Source organism: Dermochelys coriacea, chromosome 21 (assembly GCF_009764565.3).
Source record: "Dermochelys coriacea isolate rDerCor1 chromosome 21, rDerCor1.pri.v4, whole genome shotgun sequence".
NCBI lineage: Eukaryota > Metazoa > Chordata > Testudines > Dermochelyidae > Dermochelys > Dermochelys coriacea.
In genome coordinates this window covers 4,910,227-4,932,634 of record NC_050088.1, presented here as the reverse complement: position 1 = coordinate 4,932,634, position 22,408 = coordinate 4,910,227, and the positions used below count along the sequence as shown (strand labels likewise).

The 22,408-nt window shown below is 47.0% G+C and overlaps 1 protein-coding gene across 1 annotated transcript in view; it reads left to right on the top strand.

Annotated features, from left to right (window-relative positions):
- LOC119846317 (complement receptor type 1-like) overlaps positions 1-22,408 on the top strand; it is a 158,525-nt gene that overhangs the window by 115,376 nt on the left and 20,741 nt on the right. The window contains 13 exon segments of the mRNA XM_043500721.1: positions 492-674; positions 2,916-3,098; positions 3,661-3,843; positions 5,351-5,403; positions 5,406-5,541; positions 5,788-5,884; positions 7,205-7,290; positions 8,080-8,274; positions 9,816-9,998; positions 12,241-12,423; positions 12,993-13,175; positions 14,681-14,872; positions 15,119-15,215. Of these exon segments, the coding sequence (XP_043356656.1) occupies positions 492-674; positions 2,916-3,098; positions 3,661-3,843; positions 5,351-5,403; positions 5,406-5,541; positions 5,788-5,884; positions 7,205-7,290; positions 8,080-8,274; positions 9,816-9,998; positions 12,241-12,423; positions 12,993-13,175; positions 14,681-14,872; positions 15,119-15,215 (1,954 nt within the window).

Here is a 22,408-nt window from a genome sequence, read left to right as displayed (position 1 = left end):
AGGAGTTTGGTAGGCAAGTTGAAAGACGCTGGCACTTCTAATGCTAATGAAGAGAGGGTACGGTGCTGGGGCCAGCAGCCTCGTGAAGCATCTTGGGCCTGACTGTGCGGATTGCTGAGCTCCCTCAGAGTTTGATGTCACTGGGTGTTAAGGCCCCTTGGTTCCTTGTAGGACTGAGCTCCTTGGCTTTACCCTGGGGGTGCTCCCATGACTTGGAGATTGGTGCACAGGACACTCCATGAGGAGAGAACCCTTGCGAAGTTGCTATGAAGGGACCTAGGCTGTTACCAGTGTATCTCCATCTCCTCCTCACAGGGTGGCCCTCCACATTTCCCATAACAATCTTCAGTTTCAAGTAGGAATATAGGCTAGTGAAACAAGTTACATCGAAAATATTGAAAGTGTAAAAAAGGCTTGAGAGCTGCGTAGGCTGCGGAGATGTTTTTCTTCCTCTCTGGCCCTGTGTTTCAGCTAAAGCGTTTCTTTTTCAGAGGTCAGATGCCCAGCCCCACAAATCCAGAATGGAAGAAGAGTATCTGGTGATAGACGTGTCTATTTATATAATGACAGTGTTACCTTTGAGTGCGATCCCGGCTACACCATGAAGGGTCACAGTCTGAGTCGGTGCCAAACTGATGACACGTGGGATCCACCTCTGCCAGTTTGTGAGCCAGGCAAGTGTCAAAACTCTGATTTGTTCGTATTATGCATCTAGTAACAGGTTTCCCTTCTGTCTGATCCGTGAGCACCTCCAACGCTAACCCCGTCTGGATCTCTCCTGCCTGATGCTCGCCTCAAATCAAGAGACTTTACAGACTGGTCTGAGGGGAGAGGTGGACGGTCCCAGTTGTTAGGAACGGACCTAGAGGATAAGAAATGAACCAGGTTGGGGGCAGTGCCGGCAGGGCTCTGAGAGCAGTGGGGATGACTGATGAGTAAGTTTGTCCCTTCTGTTTTATTGCAATCCTTGTGCTTTCCCACAATGCATTTGGGGGTCAGGATTCCTCCAACTGCAGCAGCTGCAAGAAGAGACCCAAGCTGGCAAGAGCCATGGGTCTGCTGAAGGGAATTACTGTAACATAAAGGTGAAAGCAGAGCACTTTTATCTTCTTCTGCTCAGCATCCTCATGTCTATCCCATCTTGAAATGGGAACTGGAAGTGATTTAGAAGATGGTATTCAATAACTTCTTGGTCCACCGCAGCTTTTGCGGGTGGTACTTCTGCTTCCTCTGCTGAATTTCACAAGTAACTTGCATTTTTTCTCAATTTTGAGCTGTCCTTCCAGAAATGAGACGTGCTTTTCACTCTTCCTTTGGAGGTGGAATATGTCCCTCTAGTTCCTGCATGTGGAATAATCATGAACTAACTTTTGTTTTCCCCCTGACACTGGTCTTTCAGTCAAGCTCTTTTCTATAATGGGGTGGGGATGAGAGTGTTACAAATGAGTAAAAGATTCAGAAAAGCAATCTGCCTTTAGCTCTTGCAATGTTACACGCTAAATAGTGAGCCTAAAGTGTCCAGTGATTTTTGGTTGCCCAAAATAAGTGCTTAAAGGGGCTTGGTTTTATTTCTGGGTGATGAGTGTCCGTAAATTACCATTGTGATCGTAACTACTCCCTTCTTGGGGAGGCATCACTTCATTGTGCAGCATCTGGAGGCTGGAGCAACTCCACGCTCAATGTGAAGGTGCGTTTCTGTTCTGTTTGCCGCTTCCCTTTGTCTCGTTCGGTGCATCAGACACGCAAAAGGATGTAAATAGACACCACAAGGACTTTGAGACAAGCCACCAATTCAGCAAATTCCACAGTTGGGGACTAAACCTCCAGTGAGACTCACCGGGCCAAAGTCACTGCTGGCAAGAGGAGCTCCTTTTAAGTTCAGCGGCATTGCATCCACTTATACCAGTGGTGAATGATTCAGCTGGGTGCAGCCGGGTAATGTTCATGCTGAAAGAATTGCTACAGGTGACAAAAGGACGTGAGAATGTAGAAATACTTATGAAATTGAAGTAAAAGACTTGTCAAAGGAAATGGCTCGGTGGGTAAACTGTTCGTTTCATCCCACACGTGCGTTAGAGTCTAAAGGGTTTGTTATGCTTTCCCTTTCAGCCACGTGCGTAAGCCCAGAAGTGGAGAATGGAAGAACAAATGGGGTACAGTGTGCCTACAGACCCAGCTCCTGTGAGGGGCCCACAGTTTGGCGTCTACTCCTTGCACAAGCTCCTATCACAGGATTTAACATGAAAGACAAACTGACCAGTGCAACAGAATTAATAGCAGGGAATTAAAGCTCCAGTTAATTAGACACATGGTGAAATAAATGCTTTTGAAAATAAAGGCATTGTATGCGCTCTCTGCGCTTGTGCACACAGATATATCCCCCACTAGGAAAATATTGGGGAAAAAAAAAAGCATCTGTCTGAAGCCCGAGGCACACTGGACCTCAATCACAAAAACTGGAAACTAATATCTACGCTCCCCTCACACAGCCGGAGAGAAACACGTAAACCTCTGCCGCCAATCCCTACCCCTTGCTACACGCTCAGTCAACAGAAAAGATTGGCAGAGGGTACCGGAAAGGCCAACAAGCCTGAACTGTTTCAGACCAAGTGTAAGGAGTAGATGCCAAACTGTGGGCCCCTCACAGGAGCTGTCCTGCCAGCCCTGCTCTCTCTGTAGTTGAGAGGGAGCCATCTGGGGCCTCTGTTTCCCACAAGAGGAGGAGTATGGAACTTCATGGGATGTGGTTTTAGGCAGGCTTGCACTATAGTGTTTGCAGTTGAGAGGTTAAAAGCAACACCATAAACTCTTCCCAGAAACTGGTAGGGAGTCAGTGCAGAGCACAGGACCAAGGGCCCACTGAACAGCACTGCTTGCCGGGCAGGCTGACGCCTTCTGCGCCTTTTCAATTTCAGAGGTTCTCTGCAGCTCCCCAGAAATCCAGAATGGAAGAAAAGTAGCTGGACATGGACCTGTCTACAGACCCAGGGACACGGTTAGGTTTGAATGTGATCCTGGCTACACCATGAACGGGAGCCGTCAGATTCAGTGCCGAGATGAAGGAACCTGGGATCCTCCTGTTCCAGCCTGCACACAGAGTGTGTGAATCAAGGTGGACTGCAGGGTAACTGAGATGATCAACATCTGGTAGGGATGTGCCTGGATGCAAAAAATAAACCTCCTTGGAATCCGGGGGTCACTTTTCAGCTGTGAATGGGGAATACAAATATCCACCCACCCCCTAATCTCTTGAGTATGCTCGTCCCTGTGATAGCTGATCCCCTGCATCCTGCCCTGCCGTCCTGACAGGCAATGGTCTGTCTCACTGAGCATCCCAAAGCTGTGAATGGAAACACAAATCAGCAGAACTCGTCCCGCTCTCCACAAATTATATTTTGGAATCTTAAGGGCGTGAAGGGAGATTTCTAGGGACAGAAAAGTAGCAGATTGGGAAAATCTGAGTTCCGGGGTGAAGGGGAAGCGAGGTAGGTGATATTTAATCCTTTTTTGGATGTGTTGCATCACCAGTGCGATGCAGGGTTTGACATAACACAGGCATTCTGGGCTTTTCCCCCTCCTGTAGATCAGCCTATTTTATGCTCTCCTTGAACGGGATTCAGATTTTCACTGAAATTTCTTCATCCCCTCTCCCCCCATTAGTGTTGCCGTGTCCCCCACCTCCGGTCATTGTCAAAGGGACGCACAATGCCAAGCCATTGGCAGCTTTCCCCAGTGGAACATATGTGAACTACAGCTGTGAACCTGGCTACACCCTCCGTGGAGAGGCTTCGATCTATTGTACCACATCTGGAACTTGGAGCCACCCTTCTCCTCTGTGTGAAGGCGAATGGATTTTCGGTTGGTTTCTTCCTTTTGTCCCAGTAACCCAACAGGATTTATAGCGAGAGAAAGAATGTTCAGACACACCAGCTAATGCAACAAAATTCACAGCTGGGAATAGGTTTCAGAGTAGCAGCCGTGTTAGTCTGTGTCCGCCAAAAGAAAAGGAGTACTTGTGGCACCTTAGAGACTAACAAATTTATTTGAGCATAAGCTTTTGTGAGCTACAGCTCACTTCATTGATGCATTCAGTGGAAAATACAGTGGGGAGATTAATATACATAGAGAACATGAAACAATGGATGTTACCATACACACTGTATCGAGAGTGATCAGGTAAGGTGACCTATTACCAGCAGGAGAGTGGAGGGGGAGGGAAACCTTTTGTAGTGATAATCAAGGGGGCCATTTCCAGCAGTTGACAAGAACATCTGGGGGAGGGAGGGGAATAAACATGGGGAAATAGTTTTACTTTGTGTAATGACCCATCCACTCCCAGTCTTTATTCAAGCATGTCCACACATCGATGTTGCAATGGTTTCACTACTGGTGTGAATCCAGACACTTGCTGTCATTACAAATGCAACTCTATTCTTATGAGACAATTGAATTTGAAAATGTAAACGAAGGAAGTGGCAGAGAGTGCGTTCACCAGAACAGTCTAAAATCTCCCCGGCTGCGAATCTGGATGTGTACAAACTGCTAGATACAATGAGAGGTCAGCGCTCCTGGTTGAGGCAGCACGAGGAGTGGTTCTTTATGTTCCCGTGTCTGCCATCGGTGAGGTGTGCTCCTCCTATTGCCTCAGCCGCTAGATGAGAGTAAGAGATAACTTAAGTATCTTGAGTCAATGGGATGTCGTATCAGTTTGTGAAGGGCTTGGGTTCTTTAATAGATGATGCTGTATGTGGATATTAATTCCGTTGGGCATTGCTGAACCCATAGAGCCATATGCTTTAAGGCCAGAAGCAACTACTGTGATCCTTTAGTCTTTTGCTGACAGTACTTCTGAAAGTACGGCATTTTAGCATCCTGGGAGTATGGCAGCCCAAGGATGGATATTAGGACCTGAGGTAAACAGGGCAGGTGCATATGTTTTTTTTAGGTTTCAGAGTAGCAGCCGTGTTAGTCTGTATTTGCAAAAAGAAAAGGAGTCCTTGTGGCACCTTAGAGACTAACAAATTTATTTGAGCATAAGCTTTCGTGAGCTACAGCTATGTTTTTTTAGTTGATTAGGAAATAGAGGTTTTTGTGCCAGCAGTGAGTTTGGCCCAGTGTGTGGTGTTTTAGGTTCAGGTTCCAGCTATGAATTTCATTGCATTAGCACCTTTGTCTCATCATTCTTTTTCCCTTGGCTTTAGTCCTAGTGTAACACCTGAAGAGTATTTATAAAGCGGATCTGCAGTTGTTTCTTTGTAACTGTTGTTGTATCTACTTGCACCTGACGTGGTACATGCCTGCAGAATAGATATGGTTCTTTTTTTCTCATATGTATTTCCTTTCTTCCTAGGGGGCTGTGGAGTCCCAACGAGGTTAAGCTTTGCTGAGCTGAAGAGCGAGTATAAAATCAGTCTTCCTTTCCTGTTGGGAAAACTATAAACTATACTTGCCGGCCTGGATACAGTAGACACCCGCATATGCAATCCACTATTACATGCCTTGAAAATCGAACGTGGTCAGAAGCATTCGAGTTCTGTAAAAGTGAATATCGTAATGAATTTTGTTTCTATTGTTCAATAAAGGTCTTCGAGGCACTAGGTTGTGTCCAAGCTGCAAAATGTTACGTAGCTTTAAATAGTTAATAGTGACTAGTAACGCTCTCTCGCTGTGCCTATTCTGGGCCCAACTGAATGCCATCTTTGTGGGGAATGTTAAATATGGACAGTACCTGGGGATAATTGTTGCACTGAAAGAGAGAAGCCTAATCCTAGCCTTGTTCTCTACCAGAGAAATCGTGCGGTCATCCAGGAGAGCCGGAGAACGGCAGAGTTATTGTAACAGATATCCATTTTGGGTCAACCGTCAACTTCACGTGTGAAGAAGGGTAAGTTTCAGACTGCCTGAGCTGACTACTTGTGCTTCCCTTACAGCTGTGGAACACAAATGGATATCCTCATATTCCCCCCAACTCCTGAAAGCAGTTTACTCTTCCATACTAAAGCAGCCCTCCGTCTCCTTGGCTCAATCAATATAATTTTTATAGGCGAGGAAAGACGGATTGGAATAAGTCTCCCTCTTTTCTTCGTTCATGCTCTGCCATTGATTGTACAAACTTTAGTTGCAATTTGGCCAGCTGAATGCTCTGCCTGCAGGTGCTGGCTGAGCACAGATGTCTCCTGTGGAGAGTAGGATCCAAGTGACCAGGGCAAACCTTGGAATCTCTTGGATTTTACCCCTGCTTTGACATGGGAATAGTTCTTCTTCTGAATAATTGGAAATGCCTGTTTTTCCATACGGAGTTGTGTGGAAGGGTTTTCACTGACTAATTGCCCACCTGCCAGACTGATGAGGTTTTCTCAAAGGGAAACCCTGCTGGGGAAGGTGCCCGGGTGAGAATGCTGGGGATACGGTGGCAGAAGAGGGCGTCATATGCTCTCTCCATTTGAAGATTAGGACTGTGCTTCAGGGGTCTGAGAAACAAAGGTCTGCAGCTGTAGTGCTGGCTTGTGACCTTGCAGAGCGTGTCGTATGTGAGGGCGAAAGGGAAGAACCTATGACCCCAGAAAGTCCCATTTCACAGACACTGCCTGTAACAACAGCTGGCTTCTGAACTCCAGAGCCAGCTCAGCTGAGGTTTGCTGTATAGTGTCTGTGTTTTGGACCTCTCTGCTGGGGTGGGATGTTACTCCTGCATGCATTACAAACAGTCTTGATTGACTTAGTTTATGAATCTCAAGCTAGTCAGACCCCAGCTGGGTCTGCCTGGCCCACACCACGGAACTGTATCTCATCCATTGTGAAAAAATCAAAACCCCTCTTGGCAACCTGCCTGAGAATGCCAGGGGGAAATGCTGTAGTGCTTACTAGTTTGTCTTTGGCTTGTGGTTCAGTGGGGGGAATGATCCATCTGATGTGGTGAGTAGGACTTGAGGGAACCAGAAAGACATTTGGATCCCCTGTCTCACAGAATAGCAGCTCATTGGTCCTACGTAGGCTTCTGTACCAGAGATCAATTCTACAAGAGGCTAGGGAGTTTGGCTCTGGCAAGGAGCATTTCTCCTGTGATGGTCACTCAGAAGTCAGTGGTGTTGGTCCCCACCTGCTGTGGCTGGGGAGAAGAGCTTCCCAGAAGAACTGAACTTCACAGGAAAGCTCAAACACCAAAGAAATAGATGAGAACTGAACCCCCTCTGCCTAACTCCAGGCACCGGTTGATTGGACGGCCTTACAGACTATGTGAGATTTCTGGCACGCGTGTTGGATGGAGTGGTGATGTTCCCATTTGTGAGCGTAAGTAGGTCACAACTGTCTGTCGAGGTGCTTAGGTGCCCCCTTCCCCCTCTCACAAATGTGAATAAACAGATATGGAAGAATTATGATCCCCACCCCAGAAAGCCTCACCTGAGGCACAGAGCGATTATGTGACGTATCGTTTAGGGAATCAGTCAGTAGCAAAGTCAAAAATTGAACCCAGGTCTCCTGAGTCCAATGCCAGTATCTTAAGAACAAGACCATACTGAAGGGGGGTTGCACCTTAGAGAGAAATGTTTGTGTTAAGTTCCCGGCAATCAGAATTTGGTCTTTCTTTGATAACTGAGTAACAGCAAAGGCATTCAGCTTGGTATGGCAAAAATACCCCACCAAGGTGGTTATTGGCCCTTCTGGATTTCTGAGTAGCATAACAGGATTACCTGATACCCATTTATATTCATTCAAAACAGACACGAAGCTCATTACCTGTGCTTTAAGGTATTCGCCTGCCCTGGCGTGCTCACCAGCTTATGGTGCAGCAGCAAAATCATGCGTTTTTCAACACCTGGTAGGGATTCAACAGGTTGATCTTAAAACAGTTATATGAAGGAAGGTGTAGACCATTAAGACATTATCCTAGTAAGTCTCTTTCACGGTTTACAGACCATCAGTGCTAAAGAGAATTGGGTATAATTGCGCATTACCTGTCGGCCTTGCTCGTTCTAATGGTTCCATACTTAGGGTTCCTATATTTCTTTAGCAGATCAAGTAACTGGAGCTGCTTCTCTACCAGTATTGATTCTAAATACACTTCTCCTGTGTGTCCAGGTATTCCGTGTCTTCCGCCTCCAGACATCCCCAATGGAAGTCACACTGGCAAGTTCACGAAAAACTTCTCTTTTGGGTCAGCTGTAACCTACAAATGTGAAAATGGTTACTTGTTCACTGGAGAGGCCTCTATTCACTGCACAACCAAGGATGGGCTAAACGGCGTGTGGAGTGCACGTCCCCCTCAGTGTGGAGGTAGGGTTTGTGTAGGTGAAAAGCTCTGCCAGCTCTGCTGTTTTCATATGTAAAAGTCCAGGTCCAGACAAACCACAAAGGTGAGACTCCAGTTAAAAACCTGCACTTAGTTTGCCTGCCCGTGGCAACATGTCCACAAGATTTTCCAGGATTCGTGTTAGAGACTGAATAGCTCTGGAGCAGGGCTAAAGAGTTGAGATAGAAACTGGTGCCACCGGATGCACCATAGCGGAGTTCCGTGTTCAGCCCATGTAGGGTCATAACTTCTATTAAGGTTGTTAAAGACCTTTGATCCTAGCCACAAGGGAATGAAAGTGGGGGATGTTATGGTAGCGCTCTATTTCCCGTTAGTATGGGGATTTCTATTCTTGGCATTTGAAGGGACAACTGAATGCACATCAGGAAAATCTTCCTTAAAAAGAAAAAGACTTAATCCTGTGAGACCTCTGTATGCGGAACTTGCATAGCGTTTAGTAGTAATTCCTTCAGTGTGGATGCAAAGTCTACCCCCTTATGAGTGAAGGACACAGGCTTGCTGGTGCAGTGGATAATGGGGTGGAGTAAAGCTGTGTCAGTCCCAAACACTTGACCTCTTATTACTAATGCCCTTGGGATAAATATAAGCCAGACTTGTGGAATTTTATATTTGGAGGAGTTTGGTAGGTAGGGCTGAAAGACCTGGCACTTCTAATGGTAATGAAGAGAGGGTACGTTGCTGGGATCACCAGCTTCCTGAAACATCTCGGGCTTGACTGTGCAGATTGCTGAGCTCCCTCAATGTCTGAGGTCAATGGCTGTGAAGGCCACTTGGTTCCTTGTAGGACTGAGCTCCTTGGCTTTACCCTGGGGGTGCTCCCATGACTTGGAGATTGGTGCACAGGACACTCCGTGAAGAGAGAACCCTTGCGAAGTTGCTATGAAGGGACCTAGGCTGTTACCAGTGTATTTCCATCTCCTCCTCTCAGGGTGGCCCTCCACATTTCCCACAACGATCTGTATTTTCAAGTAGGAATAATATAGACGAGTGCAGCGGTTCTCAAACTGTAAGTCAGGACCCCAAATGGGTTGCGGCCCCATATTAATGGGGTCACTAGATCTGGCTTTACTGCTGGGGCCTGAAATCAAAGCCCGAGCCCAGCTGCCTGGGGCCGAAGCCGAAGCCAAAGCCCGAGTCCCACCGCCCATGGCCTAAACCTGAGGGTGGCTGGGCTCAGGTCACAGGTTCCCTACCTGGAGCTGAAGCTCTTGGGTTATGGCTCCCCCACTTGGGCACAGGGGCTCATGCTTTGGCTTTGGTCCCCCTGCCTGGGACGGCAGGGCTTGGGCAGGCTCAGTCTTTGTTCCCCCCTCCCGAGCCGTATACTAATTTTTGTTGTCAGAAGCGGGTCGTGGTGTAATGAAGCTTGAGAACACATGGGCTAGTGAAACAAGTTACATCGAAAATATTGAAAGTGTAAAAAAGGCTTGAGAGCTGCGTAGGCTGCGGAGATGTTTTTCTTCCTCTCTGGCCCTGTGTTTCAGCTAAAGCGTTTCTTTTTCAGAGGTCAGATGCCCAGCCCCACAAATCCAGAATGGAAGAAGAGTATCTGGTGATAGACGTGTCTATTTATATAATGACAGTGTTACCTTTGAGTGCGATCCCGGCTACACCATGAAGGGTCACAGTCTGAGTCGGTGCCAAACTGATGACACGTGGGATCCACCTCTGCCAGTTTGTGAGCCAGGCAAGTGTCAAAACTCTGATTTGTTCGTATTATGCATCTAGTAACAGGTTTCCCTTCTGTCTGATCCGTGAGCACCTCCAACGCTAACCCCGTCTGGATCTCTCCTGCCTGATGCTCGCCTCAAATCAAGAGACTTTACAGACTGGTCTGAGGGGAGAGGTGGACGGTCCCAGTTGTTAGGAACGGACCTAGAGGATAAGAAATGAACCAGGTTGGGGGCAGTGCCGGCAGGGCTCTGAGAGCAGTGGGGATGACTGATGAGTAAGTTTGTCCCTTCTGTTTTATTGCAATCCTTGTGCTTTCCCACAATGCATTTGGGGGTCAGGATTCCTCCAACTGCAGCAGCTGCAAGAAGTGACCCAAGCTGGCAAGAGCCATGGGTCTGCTGAGGGGAATTACTGTAACATAAAGGTGAAAGCAGAGCACTTTTATCTTCTTCTGCTCAGCATCCTCATGTCTATCCCATCTTGAAATGGGAACTGGAAGTGATTTAGAAGATGATATTCAATAACTTCTTGGTCCACCGCAGCTTTTGCGGGTGGTACTTCTGCTTCCTCTGCTGAATTTCACAAGTAACTTGCATTTTTTTCTCAATTTTGAGCTGTCCTTCCAGAAATGAGATGTGCTTTTCACTCCTCCTTTGGAGGTGGAATATGTCCCTCTAGTTCCTGCATGTGGAATAATCATGAACTAACTTTTGTTTTCCCCCTGACACTGGTCTTTCAGTCAAGCTCTTTTCTATAATGGGGTGGGGATGAGAGTGTTACAAATGAGTAAAAGATTCAGAAAAGCAATCTGCCTTTAGCTCTTGCAATGTTACACGCTAAATAGTGAGCCCAAATTGTCCAGTGATTTTTGGTTGCCCAAAATAAGTGCTTAAAGGGGATTGATTTTATTTCTGGGTGATGAGTGTCCGTAAATTACCATTGTGATCCTGACTACTCCCTTCTTGGGGAGGCATCACTTCATTGTGCAGCATCTGGAGGCTGGAGCAACTCCACGCTCAATGTGAAGGTGCGTTTCTGTTCTGTTTGCCGCTTCCCTTTGTCTCGTTCGGTGCATCAGACACGCAAAAGGATTTAAATAGACACCACAAGGACTTTGAGACAAGCCACCAATTCAGTAAATTCCACGGTTGGGGACTAAACCTCCAGTGAGACTCACCGGGCCAAAGTCACTGCTGGCAAGAGGAGCTCCTTTTAAGTTCAGCGGCATTGCATCCACTTATACCAGTGGTGAATGATTCAGCTGGGTGCAGCCGGGTAATGTTCATGCTGAAAGAATTGCTACAGGTGACAAAAGGACGTGAGAATGTAGAAATACTTATGAAATTGAAGTAAAAGACTTGTCAAAGGAAATGGCTCGGTGGGTAAACTGTTCGTTTCATCCCACACGTGCGTTAGAGTCTAAAGGGTTTGTTATGCTTTCCCTTTCAGCCACGTGCGTAAGCCCAGAAGTGGAGAATGGAAGAACAAATGGGGTACAGCGTACCTACAGACCCAGCTCCTGTGAGGGGCCCACAGTTTGGCGTCTACTCCTTGCACAAGCTCCTATCACAGGATTTAACATGAAAGACAAACTGACCAGTGCAACAGAATTAATAGCAGGGAATTAAAGCTCCAGTTAATTAGACACATGGTGAAATAAATGCTTTTGAAAATAAAGGCATTGTATGCGCTCTCTGCGCTTGTGCACACAGATATATCCCCCACTAGGAAAATATTGGGGAAAAAAAAAAAGCATCTGTCTGAAGCCCGAGGCACACTGGACCTCAATCACAAAAACTGGAAACTAATATCTACGCTCCCCTCACACAGCCGGAGAGAAACACGTAAACCTCTGCCGCCAATCCCTACCCCTTGCTACACGCTCAGTCAACAGAAAAGATTGGCAGAGGGTACCGGAAAGGCCAACAAGCCTGAACTGTTTCAGACCAAGTGTAAGGAGTAGATGCCAAACTGTGGGCCCCTCACAGGAGCTGTCCTGCCAGCCCTGCTCTCTCTGTAGTTGAGAGGGAGCCATCTGGGCCTCTGTTTCCCACAAGAGGAGGAGTATGGAACTTCATGGGATGTGGTTTTAGGCAGGCTTGCACTATAGTGTTTGCAGTTGAGAGGTTAAAAGCAACACCATAAACTCTTCCCAGAAACTGGTAGGGAGTCAGTGCAGAGCACAGGACCAAGGGCCCACTGAACAGCACTGCTTGCCGGGCAGGCTGACGCCTTCTGCGCCTTTTCAATTTCAGAGGTTCTCTGCAGCTCCCCAGAAATCCAGAATGGAAGAAAAGTAGCTGGACATGGACCTGTCTACAGACCCAGGGACACGGTTAGGTTTGAATGTGATCCTGGCTACACCATGAACGGGAGCCGTCAGATTCAGTGCCGAGATGAAGGAACCTGGGATCCTCCTGTTCCAGCCTGCACACAGAGTGAGTGTGAATCAAGGTGGACTGCAGGGTAACTGAGATGATCAACATCTGGTAGGGATGTGCCTGGATGCAAAAAAATAAACCTCCTTGGAATCCGGGGGTCACTTTTCAGCTGTGAATGGGGAACATACAAATATCCACCCACCCCCTAATCTCTTGAGTATGCTCGTCCCTGTGATAGCTGATCCCCTGCATCCTGCCCTGCCGTCCTGACAGGCAATGGTCTGTCTCACTGAGCATCCCAAAGCTGTGAATGGAAACACAAATCAGCAGAACTCGTCCCGCTCTCCACAAATTATATTTTGGAATCTTAAGGGCGTGAAGGGAGATTTCTAGGGACAGAAAAGTAGCAGATTGGGAAAATCTGAGTTCCGGGGTGAAGGGGAAGCGAGGTAGGTGATATTTAATCCTTTTTTGGATGTGTTGCATCACCAGTGCGATGCAGGGTTTGACATAACACAGGCATTCTGGGCTTTTCCCCCCTCCTGTAGATCAGCCTATTTTATGCTCTCCTTGAACGGGATTCAGATTTTCACTGAAATATTCTTCATCCCCTCTCCCCCCATTAGTGTTGCCGTGTCCCCCACCTCCGGTCATTGTCAAAGGGACGCACAATGCCAAGCCATTGGCAGCTTTCCCCAGTGGAACATATGTGAACTACAGCTGTGAACCTGGCTACACCCTCCGTGGAGAGGCTTCGATCTATTGTACCACATCTGGAACTTGGAGCCACCCTTCTCCTCTGTGTGAAGGCGAATGGATTTTCGGTTGGTTTCTTCCTTTTGTCCCAGTAACCCAACAGGATTTATAGCGAGAGAAAGAATGTTCAGACACACCAGCTAATGCAACAAAATTCACAGCTGGGAATAGGTTTCAGAGTAGCAGCCGTGTTAGTCTGTGTCCGCCAAAAGAAAAGGAGTACTTGTGGCACCTTAGAGACTAACAAATTTATTTGAGCATAAGCTTTTGTGAGCTACAGCTCACTTCATTGATGCATTCAGTGGAAATACAGTGGGGAGATTAATATACATAGAGAACATGAAACAATGGATGTTACCATACACACTGTATCGAGAGTGATCAGGTAAGGTGACCTATTACCAGCAGGAGAGTGGAGGGGGAGGGAAACCTTTTGTAGTGATAATCAAGGTGGGCCATTTCCAGCAGTTGACAAGAACATCTGGGGGGAGGGAGGGGAATAAACATGGGGAAATAGTTTTACTTTGTGTAATGACCCATCCACTCCCAGTCTTTATTCAAGCATGTCCACACATCGATGTTGCAATGGTTTCACTACTGGTGTGAATCCAGACACTTGCTGTCATTACAAATGCAACTCTATTCTTATGAGACAATTGAATTTGAAAATGTAAACGAAGGAAGTGGCAGAGAGTGCGTTCACCAGAACAGTCTAAAATCTCCCCGGCTGCGAATCTGGATGTGTACAAACTGCTAGATACAATGAGAGGTCAGCGCTCCTGGTTGAGGCAGCACGAGGAGTGGTTCTTATGTTCCCGTGTCTGCCATCGGTGAGGTGTGCTCCTCCTATTGCCTCAGCCGCTAGATGAGAGTAAGAGATAACTTAAGTATCTTGAGTCAATGGGATGTCGTATCAGTTTGTGAAGGGCTTGGGTTCTTTAATAGATGATGCTGTATGTGGATATTAATTCCGTTGGGCATTGCTGAACCCATAGAGCCATATGCTTTAAGGCCAGAAGCAACTACTGTGATCCTTTAGTCTTTTGCTGACAGTACTTCTGAAAGTACGGCATTTTAGCATCCTGGGAGTATGGCAGCCCAAGGATGGATATTAGGACCTGAGGTAAACAGGGCAGGTGCATATGTTTTTTTAGGTTTCAGAGTAGCAGCCGTGTTAGTCTGTATTTGCAAAAAGAAAAGGAGTCCTTGTGGCACCTTAGAGACTAACAAATTTATTTGAGCATAAGCTTTCGTGAGCTACAGCTATGTTTTTTAGTTGATTAGGAAATAGAGGTTTTTGTGCCAGCAGTGAGTTTGGCCCAGTGTGTGGTGTTTTAGGTTCAGGTTCCAGCTATGAATTTCATTGCATTAGCACCTTTGTCTCATCATTCTTTTTCCCTTGGCTTTAGTCCTAGTGTAACACCTGAAGAGTATTTATAAAGCGGATCTGCAGTTGTTTCTTTGTAACTGTTGTTGTATCTACTTGCACCTGACGTGGTACATGCCTGCAGAATAGATATGGTTCTTTTTTTCTCATATGTATTTCCTTTCTTCCTAGGGGGCTGTGGAGTCCCAACGAGGTTAAGCTTTGCTGAGCTGAAGAGCGAGTATAAAAATCAGTCTTCCTTTCCTGTTGGGAAAACTATAAACTATACTTGCCGGCCTGGATACAGTAGACACCCGCATATGCAATCCACTATTACATGCCTTGAAAATCGAACGTGGTCAGAAGCATTCGAGTTCTGTAAAAGTGAATATCGTAATGAATTTTGTTTCTATTGTTCAATAAAGGTCTTCGAGGCACTAGGTTGTGTCCAAGCTGCAAAATGTTACGTAGCTTTAAATAGTTAATAGTGACTAGTAACGCTCTCTCGCTGTGCCTATTCTGGGCCCAACTGAATGCCATCTTTGTGGGGAATGTTAAATATGGACAGTACCTGGGGATAATTGTTGCACTGAAAGAGAGAAGCCTAATCCTAGCCTTGTTCTCTACCAGAGAAATCGTGCGGTCATCCAGGAGAGCCGGAGAACGGCAGAGTTATTGTAACAGATATCCATTTTGGGTCAACCGTCAACTTCACGTGTGAAGAAGGGTAAGTTTCAGACTGCCTGAGCTGACTACTTGTGCTTCCCTTACAGCTGTGGAACACAAATGGATATCCTCATATTCCCCCCAACTCCTGAAAGCAGTTTACTCTTCCATACTAAAGCAGCCCTCCGTCTCCTTGGCTCAATCAATATATTTTATAGGCGAGGAAAGACGGATTGGAATAAGTCTCCCTCTTTTCTTCGTTCATGCTCTGCCATTGATTGTACAAACTTTAGTTGCAATTTGGCCAGCTGAATGCTCTGCCTGCAGGTGCTGGCTGAGCACAGATGTCTCCTGTGGAGAGTAGGATCCAAGTGACCAGGGCAAACCTTGGAATCTCTTGGATTTTACCCCTGCTTTGACATGGGAATAGTTCTTCTTCTGAATAATTGGAAATGCCTGTTTTTCCATACGGAGTTGTGTGGAAGGGTTTTCACTGACTAATTGCCCATCTGCCAGACTGATGAGGTTTTCTCAAAGGGAAACCCTGCTGGGGAAGGTGCCCGGGTGAGAATGCTGGGGATACGGTGGCAGAAGAGGGCGTCATATGCTCTCTCCATTTGAAGATTAGGACTGTGCTTCAGGGGTCTGAGAAACAAAGGTCTGCAGCTGTAGTGCTGGCTTGTGACCTTGCAGAGCGTGTCGTATGTGAGGGCGAAAGGGAAGAACCTATGACCCCAGAAAGTCCCATTTCACAGACACTGCCTGTAACAACAGCTGGCTTCTGAACTCCAGAGCCAGCTCAGCTGAGGTTTGCTGTATAGTGTCTGTGTTTTGGACCTCTCTGCTGGGGTGGGATGTTACTCCTGCATGCATTACAAACAGTCTTGATTGACTTAGTTTATGAATCTCAAGCTAGTCAGACCCCAGCTGGGTCTGCCTGGCCCACACCCACGGAACTGTATCTCATCCATTGTGAAAAAATCAAAACCCCTCTTGGCAACCTGCCTGAGAATGCCAGGGGGAAATGCTGTAGTGCTGTTACTAGTTTGTCTTTGGCTTGTGGTTCAGTGGTGGGGAATGATCCATCTGATGTGGTGAGTAGGACTTGAGGGAACCAGAAAGACATTTGGATCCCCTGTCTCACAGAATAGCAGCTCATTGGTCCTACGTAGGCTTCTGTACCAGAGATCAATTCTACAAGAGGCTAGGGAGTTTGGCTCTGGCAAGGAGCATTTCTCCTGTGATGGTCACTCAGAAGTCAGTGGTGTTGGTCCCCACCTGCTGTGGCTGGGGAGAAGAGCTTCCCAGAAGAACTGAACTTCACAGGAAAGCTCAAACACCAAAGAAATAGATGAGAACTGATAACCCCCTCTGCCTAACTCCAGGCACCGGTTGATTGGACGGCCTTACAGACTATGTGAGATTTCTGGCACGCGTGTTGGATGGAGTGGTGATGTTCCCATTTGTGAGCGTAAGTAGGTCACAACTGTCTGTCGAGGTGCTTAGGTGCCCCCTTCCCCCTCTCACAAATGTGAATAAACAGATATGGAAGAATTATGATCCCCACCCCAGAAAGCCTCACCTGAGGCACAGAGCGATTATGTGACGTATCGTTTAGGGAATCAGTCAGTAGCAAAGTCAAAAATTGAACCCAGGTCTCCTGAGTCCAATGCCAGTATCTTAAGAACAAGACCATACTGAAGGGGGGTTGCACCTTAGAGAGAAATGTTTGTGTTAAGTTCCCGGCAATCAGAATTTGGTCTTTCTTTGATAACTGAGTAACAGCAAAAGGCATTCAGCTTGGTATGGCAAAAATACCCCACCAAGGTGGTTATTGGCCCTTCTGGATTTCTGAGTAGCATAACAGGATTACCTGATACCCATTTATATTCATTCAAAACCAGACACGAAGCTCATTACCTGTGCTTTAAGGTATTCGCCTGCCCTGGCGTGCTCACCAGCTTATGGTGCAGCAGCAAAATCATGCGTTTTTCAACACCTGGTAGGGATTCAACAGGTTGATCTTAAAACAGTTATATGAAGGAAGGTGTAGACCATTAAGACATTATCCTAGTAAGTCTCTTTCACGGTTTACAGACCATCAGTGCTAAAGAGAATTGGGTATAATTGCGCATTACCTGTCGGCCTTGCTCGTTCTAATGGTTCCATACTTAGGGTTCCTATATTTCTTTAGCAGATCAAGTAACTGGAGCTGCTTCTCTACCAGTATTGATTCTAAAATACACTTCTCCTGTGTGTCTCCAGGTATTCCGTGTCTTCCGCCTCCAGACATCCCCAATGGAAGTCACACTGGCAAGTTCACGAAAAACTTCTCTTTTGGGTCAGCTGTAACCTACAAATGTGAAAATGGTTACTTGCTCACTGGAGAGGCCTCTATTCACTGCACAACCAAGGATGGGCTAAACGGCGTGTGGAGTGCACGTCCCCCTCAGTGTGGAGGTAGGGTTTGTGTAGGTGAAAAGCTCTGCCAGCTCTGCTGTTTTCATATGTAAAAAGTCCAGGTCCAGACAAACCCACAAAGGTGAGACTCCAGTTAAAAACCTGCACTTAGTTTGCCTGCCCGTGGCAACATGTCCACAAGATTTTCCAGGATTCGTGTTAGAGACTGAATAGCTCTGGAGCAGGGCTAAAGATTTGAGATAGAAACTGGTGCCACCGGATGCACCCATAGCGGAGTTCCGTGTTCAGCCCATGTAGGGTCATAACTTCTATTAAGGTTGTTAAAGACCTTTGATCCTAGCCACAAGGGAATGAAAGTGGGGGATGTTATGGTAGCGCTCTATTTCCCGTTAGTATGGGGATTTCTATTCTTGGCATTTGAAGGGACAACTGAATGCACATCAGGAAAATCTTCCTTAAAAAGAAAAAGACTTAATCCTGTGAGACCTCTGTATGCGGAACTTGCATAGCGTTTAGTAGTAATTCCTTCAGTGTGGATGCAAAGTCTACCCCCTTATGAGTGAAGGACACAGGCTTGCTGGTGCAGTGGATAATGGGGTGGAGTAAAGCTGTGTCAGTCCCAAACACTTGACCTCTTATTACTAATGCCCTTGGGATAAATATAAGCCAGACTTGTGGAATTTTATATTTGGAGGAGTTTGGTAGGTAGGCTGAAAGACCTGGCACTTCTAATGGTAATGAAGAGAGGGTACGTTGCTGGGATCACCAGCTTCCTGAAACATCTCGGGCTTGACTGTGCAGATTGCTGAGCTCCCTCAATGTCTGAGGTCAATGGCTGTGAAGGCCACTTGGTTCCTTGTAGGACTGAGCTCCTTGGCTTTACCCTGGGGGTGCTCCCATGACTTGGAGATTGGTGCACAGGACACTCCGTGAAGAGAGAACCCTTGCGAAGTTGCTATGAAGGGACCTAGGCTGTTACCAGTGTATTTCCATCTCCTCCTCTCAGGGTGGCCCTCCACATTTCCCACAACGATCTGTATTTTCAAGTAGGAATAATATAGACGAGTGCAGCGGTTCTCAAACTGTAAGTCAGGACCCCAAAATGGGTTGCGGCCCCATATTAATGGGGTCACTAGATCTGGCTTTACTTGCTGGGGCCTGAAATCAAAGCCCGAGCCCAGCTGCCTGGGGCCGAAGCCGAAGCCAAAGCCCGAGTCCCACCGCCCATGGCCTAAACCTGAGGGTGGCTGGGCTCAGGTCACAGGTTCCCTACCTGGAGCTGAAGCTCTTGGGTTATGGCTCCCCCACTTGGGCACAGGGGCTCATGCTTTGGCTTTGGTCCCCCTGCCTGGGACGGCAGGGCTTGGGCAGGCTCAGTCTTTGTTCCCCCCTCCCGAGCCGTATACTAATTTTTGTTGTCAGAAGCGGGTCGTGGTGTAATGAAGCTTGAGAACACATGGGCTAGTGAAACAAGTTACATCGAAAATATTGAAAGTGTAAAAAAGGCTTGAGAGCTGCGTAGGCTGCGGAGATGTTTTTCTTCCTCTCTGGCCCTGTGTTTCAGCTAAAGCGTTTCTTTTTCAGAGGTCAGATGCCCAGCCCCACAAATCCAGAATGGAAGAAGAGTATCTGGTGATAGACGTGTCTATTTATATAATGACAGTGTTACCTTTGAGTGCGATCCCGGCTACACCATGAAGGGTCACAGTCTGAGTCGGTGCCAAACTGATGACACGTGGGATCCACCTCTGCCAGTTTGTGAGCCAGGCAAGTGTCAAAACTCTGATTTGTTCGTATTATGCATCTAGTAACAGGTTTCCCTTCTGTCTGATCCGTGAGCACCTCCAACGCTAACCCCGTCTGGATCTGTCCTGCCTGATGCTCGCCTCAAATCAAGAGACTTTACAGACTGGTCTGAGGGGAGAGGTGGACGGTCCCAGTTGTTAGGAACGGACCTAGAGGATAAGAAATGAACCAGGTTGGGGGCAGTGCCGGCAGGGCTCTGAGAGCAGTGGGGATGACTGATGAGTAAGTTTGTCCCTTCTGTTTTATTGCAATCCTTGTGCTTTCCCACAATGCATTTGGGGGTCAGGATTCCTCCAACTGCAGCAGCTGCAAGAAGTGACCCAAGCTGGCAAGAGCCATGGGTCTGCTGAGGGGAATTACTGTAACATAAAGGTGAAAGCAGAGCACTTTTATCTTCTTCTGCTCAGCATCCTCATGTCTATCCCATCTTGAAATGGGAACTGGAAGTGATTTAGAAGATGATATTCAATAACTTCTTGGTCCACCGCAGCTTTTGCGGGTGGTACTTCTGCTTCCTCTGCTGAATTTCACAAGTAACTTGCATTTTTTCTCAATTTTGAGCTGTCCTTCCAGAAATGAGATGTGCTTTTCACTCCTCCTTTGGAGGTGGAATATGTCCCTCTAGTTCCTGCATGTGGAATAATCATGAACTAACTTTTGTTTTCCCCCTGACACTGGTCTTTCAGTCAAGCTCTTTTCTATAATGGGGTGGGGATGAGAGTGTTACAAATGAGTAAAAGATTCAGAAAAGCAATCTGCCTTTAGCTCTTGCAATGTTACACGCTAAATAGTGAGCCCAAATTGTCCAGTGATTTTTGGTTGCCCAAAATAAGTGCTTAAAGGGGATTGATTTTATTTCTGGGTGATGAGTGTCCGTAAATTACCATTGTGATCCTGACTACTCCCTTCTTGGGGAGGCATCACTTCATTGTGCAGCATCTGGAGGCTGGAGCAACTCCACGCTCAATGTGAAGGTGCGTTTCTGTTCTGTTTGCCGCTTCCCTTTGTCTCGTTCGGTGCATCAGACACGCAAAAGGATTTAAATAGACACCACAAGGACTTTGAGACAAGCCACCAATTCAGCAAATTCCACGGTTGGGGACTAAACTTCCAGTGAGACTCACCGGGCCAAAGTCACTGCTGGCAAGAGGAGCTCCTTTTAAGTTCAGCGGCATTGCATCCACTTATACCAGTGGTGAATGATTCAGCTGGGTGCAGCCGGGTAATGTTCATGCTGAAAGAATTGCTACAGGTGACAAAAGGACGTGAGAATGTAGAAATACTTATGAAATTGAAGTAAAAGACTTGTCAAAGGAAATGGCTCGGTGGGTAAACTGTTCATTTCATCCCACACGTGCGTTAGAGTCTAAAGGGTTTGTTATGCTTTCCCTTTCAGCCACGTGCGTAAGCCCAGAAGTGGAGAATGGAAGAACAAATGGGGTACAGCGTACCTACAGACCCAGCTCCTGTGAGGGGCCCACAGTTTGGCGTCTACTCCTTGCACAAGCTCCTATCACAGGATTTAACATGAAAGACAAACTGACCAGTGCAACAGAATTAATAGCAGGGAATTAAAGCTCCAGTTAATTAGACACATGGTGAAATAAATGCTTTTGAAAATAAAGGCATTGTATGCACTCTCTGCGCTTGTGCACACAGATATATCCCCCACTAGGAAAATATTGGGGAAAAAAAAAGCATCTGTCTGAAGCCCGAGGCACACTGGACCTCAATCACAAAAACTGGAAACTAATATCTACGCTCCCCTCACACAGCCGGAGAGAAACACGTAAACCTCTGCCGCCAATCCCTACCCCTTGCTACACGCTCAGTCAACAGAAAAGATTGGCAGAGGGTACCGGAAAGGCCAACAAGCCTGAACTGTTTCAGACCAAGTGTAAGGAGTAGATGCCAAACTGTGGGCCCCTCACAGGAGCTGTCCTGTCAGCCCTGCTCTCTCTGTAGTTGAGAGGGAGCCATCTGGGGCCTCTGTTTCCCACAAGAGGAGGAGTATGGAACTTCATGGGATGTGGTTTTAGGCAGGCTTGCACTATAGTGTTTGCAGTTGAGAGGTTAAAAGCAACACCATAAACTCTTCCCAGAAACTGGTAGGGAGTCAGTGCAGAGCACAGGACCAAGGGCCCACTGAACAGCACTGCTTGCCGGGCAGGCTGACGCCTTCTGCGCCTTTTCAATTTCAGAGGTTCTCTGCAGCTCCCCAGAAATCCAGAATGGAAGAAAAGTAGCTGGACATGGACCTGTCTACAGACCCAGGGACACGGTTAGGTTTGAATGTGATCCTGGCTACACCATGAACGGGAGCCGTCAGATTCAGTGCCGAGATGAAGGAACCTGGGATCCTCCTGTTCCAGCCTGCACACAGAGTGAGTGTGAATCAAGGTGGACTGCAGGGTAACTGAGATGATCAACATCTGGTAGGGATGTGCCTGGATGCAAAAAAATAAACCTCCTTGGAATCCGGGGGTCACTTTTCAGCTGTGAATGGGGAACATACAAATATCCACCCACCCCCTAATCTCTTGAGTATGCTCGTCCCTGCGATAGCTGATACCCTGCCCTTATGACAAGGAGAGATCTGGCAATGGTCTGTCTCACTGAGCATCCTAAAGTTGTGAATGGAAACACAAATCAGCGGAAGTCATCCTGCTCTCCACAAATTATATTTTGGATTTGCTTTTCCGCAATCCGTTTGGGGGTCAGGATTCCTCACACTGCAGGAGCTGTGAAGTGACCAAGGTTAGCAAGAGGGGACCTGCTGAGGAGAATTTCTGTAACTTAAAGTTGAAAGCAGAGCACTTTTATCTTCCTCTGCTCAGGATCCTCATGTCTGTCCCATCTTGAAATGGGAACTGGAAGTTAGTGAGAAGATAATATTCAATAACTTCTTGGTCCACCGCAGCTTTTGCGGGTACTTCTGCTTCCTCTGCTGAATTTCACTATTTTTATTAATTGAGTAGTCCTTCCAGTAACTACAGATGCTTTTCACTCTTCCTTTGAACGTACTTA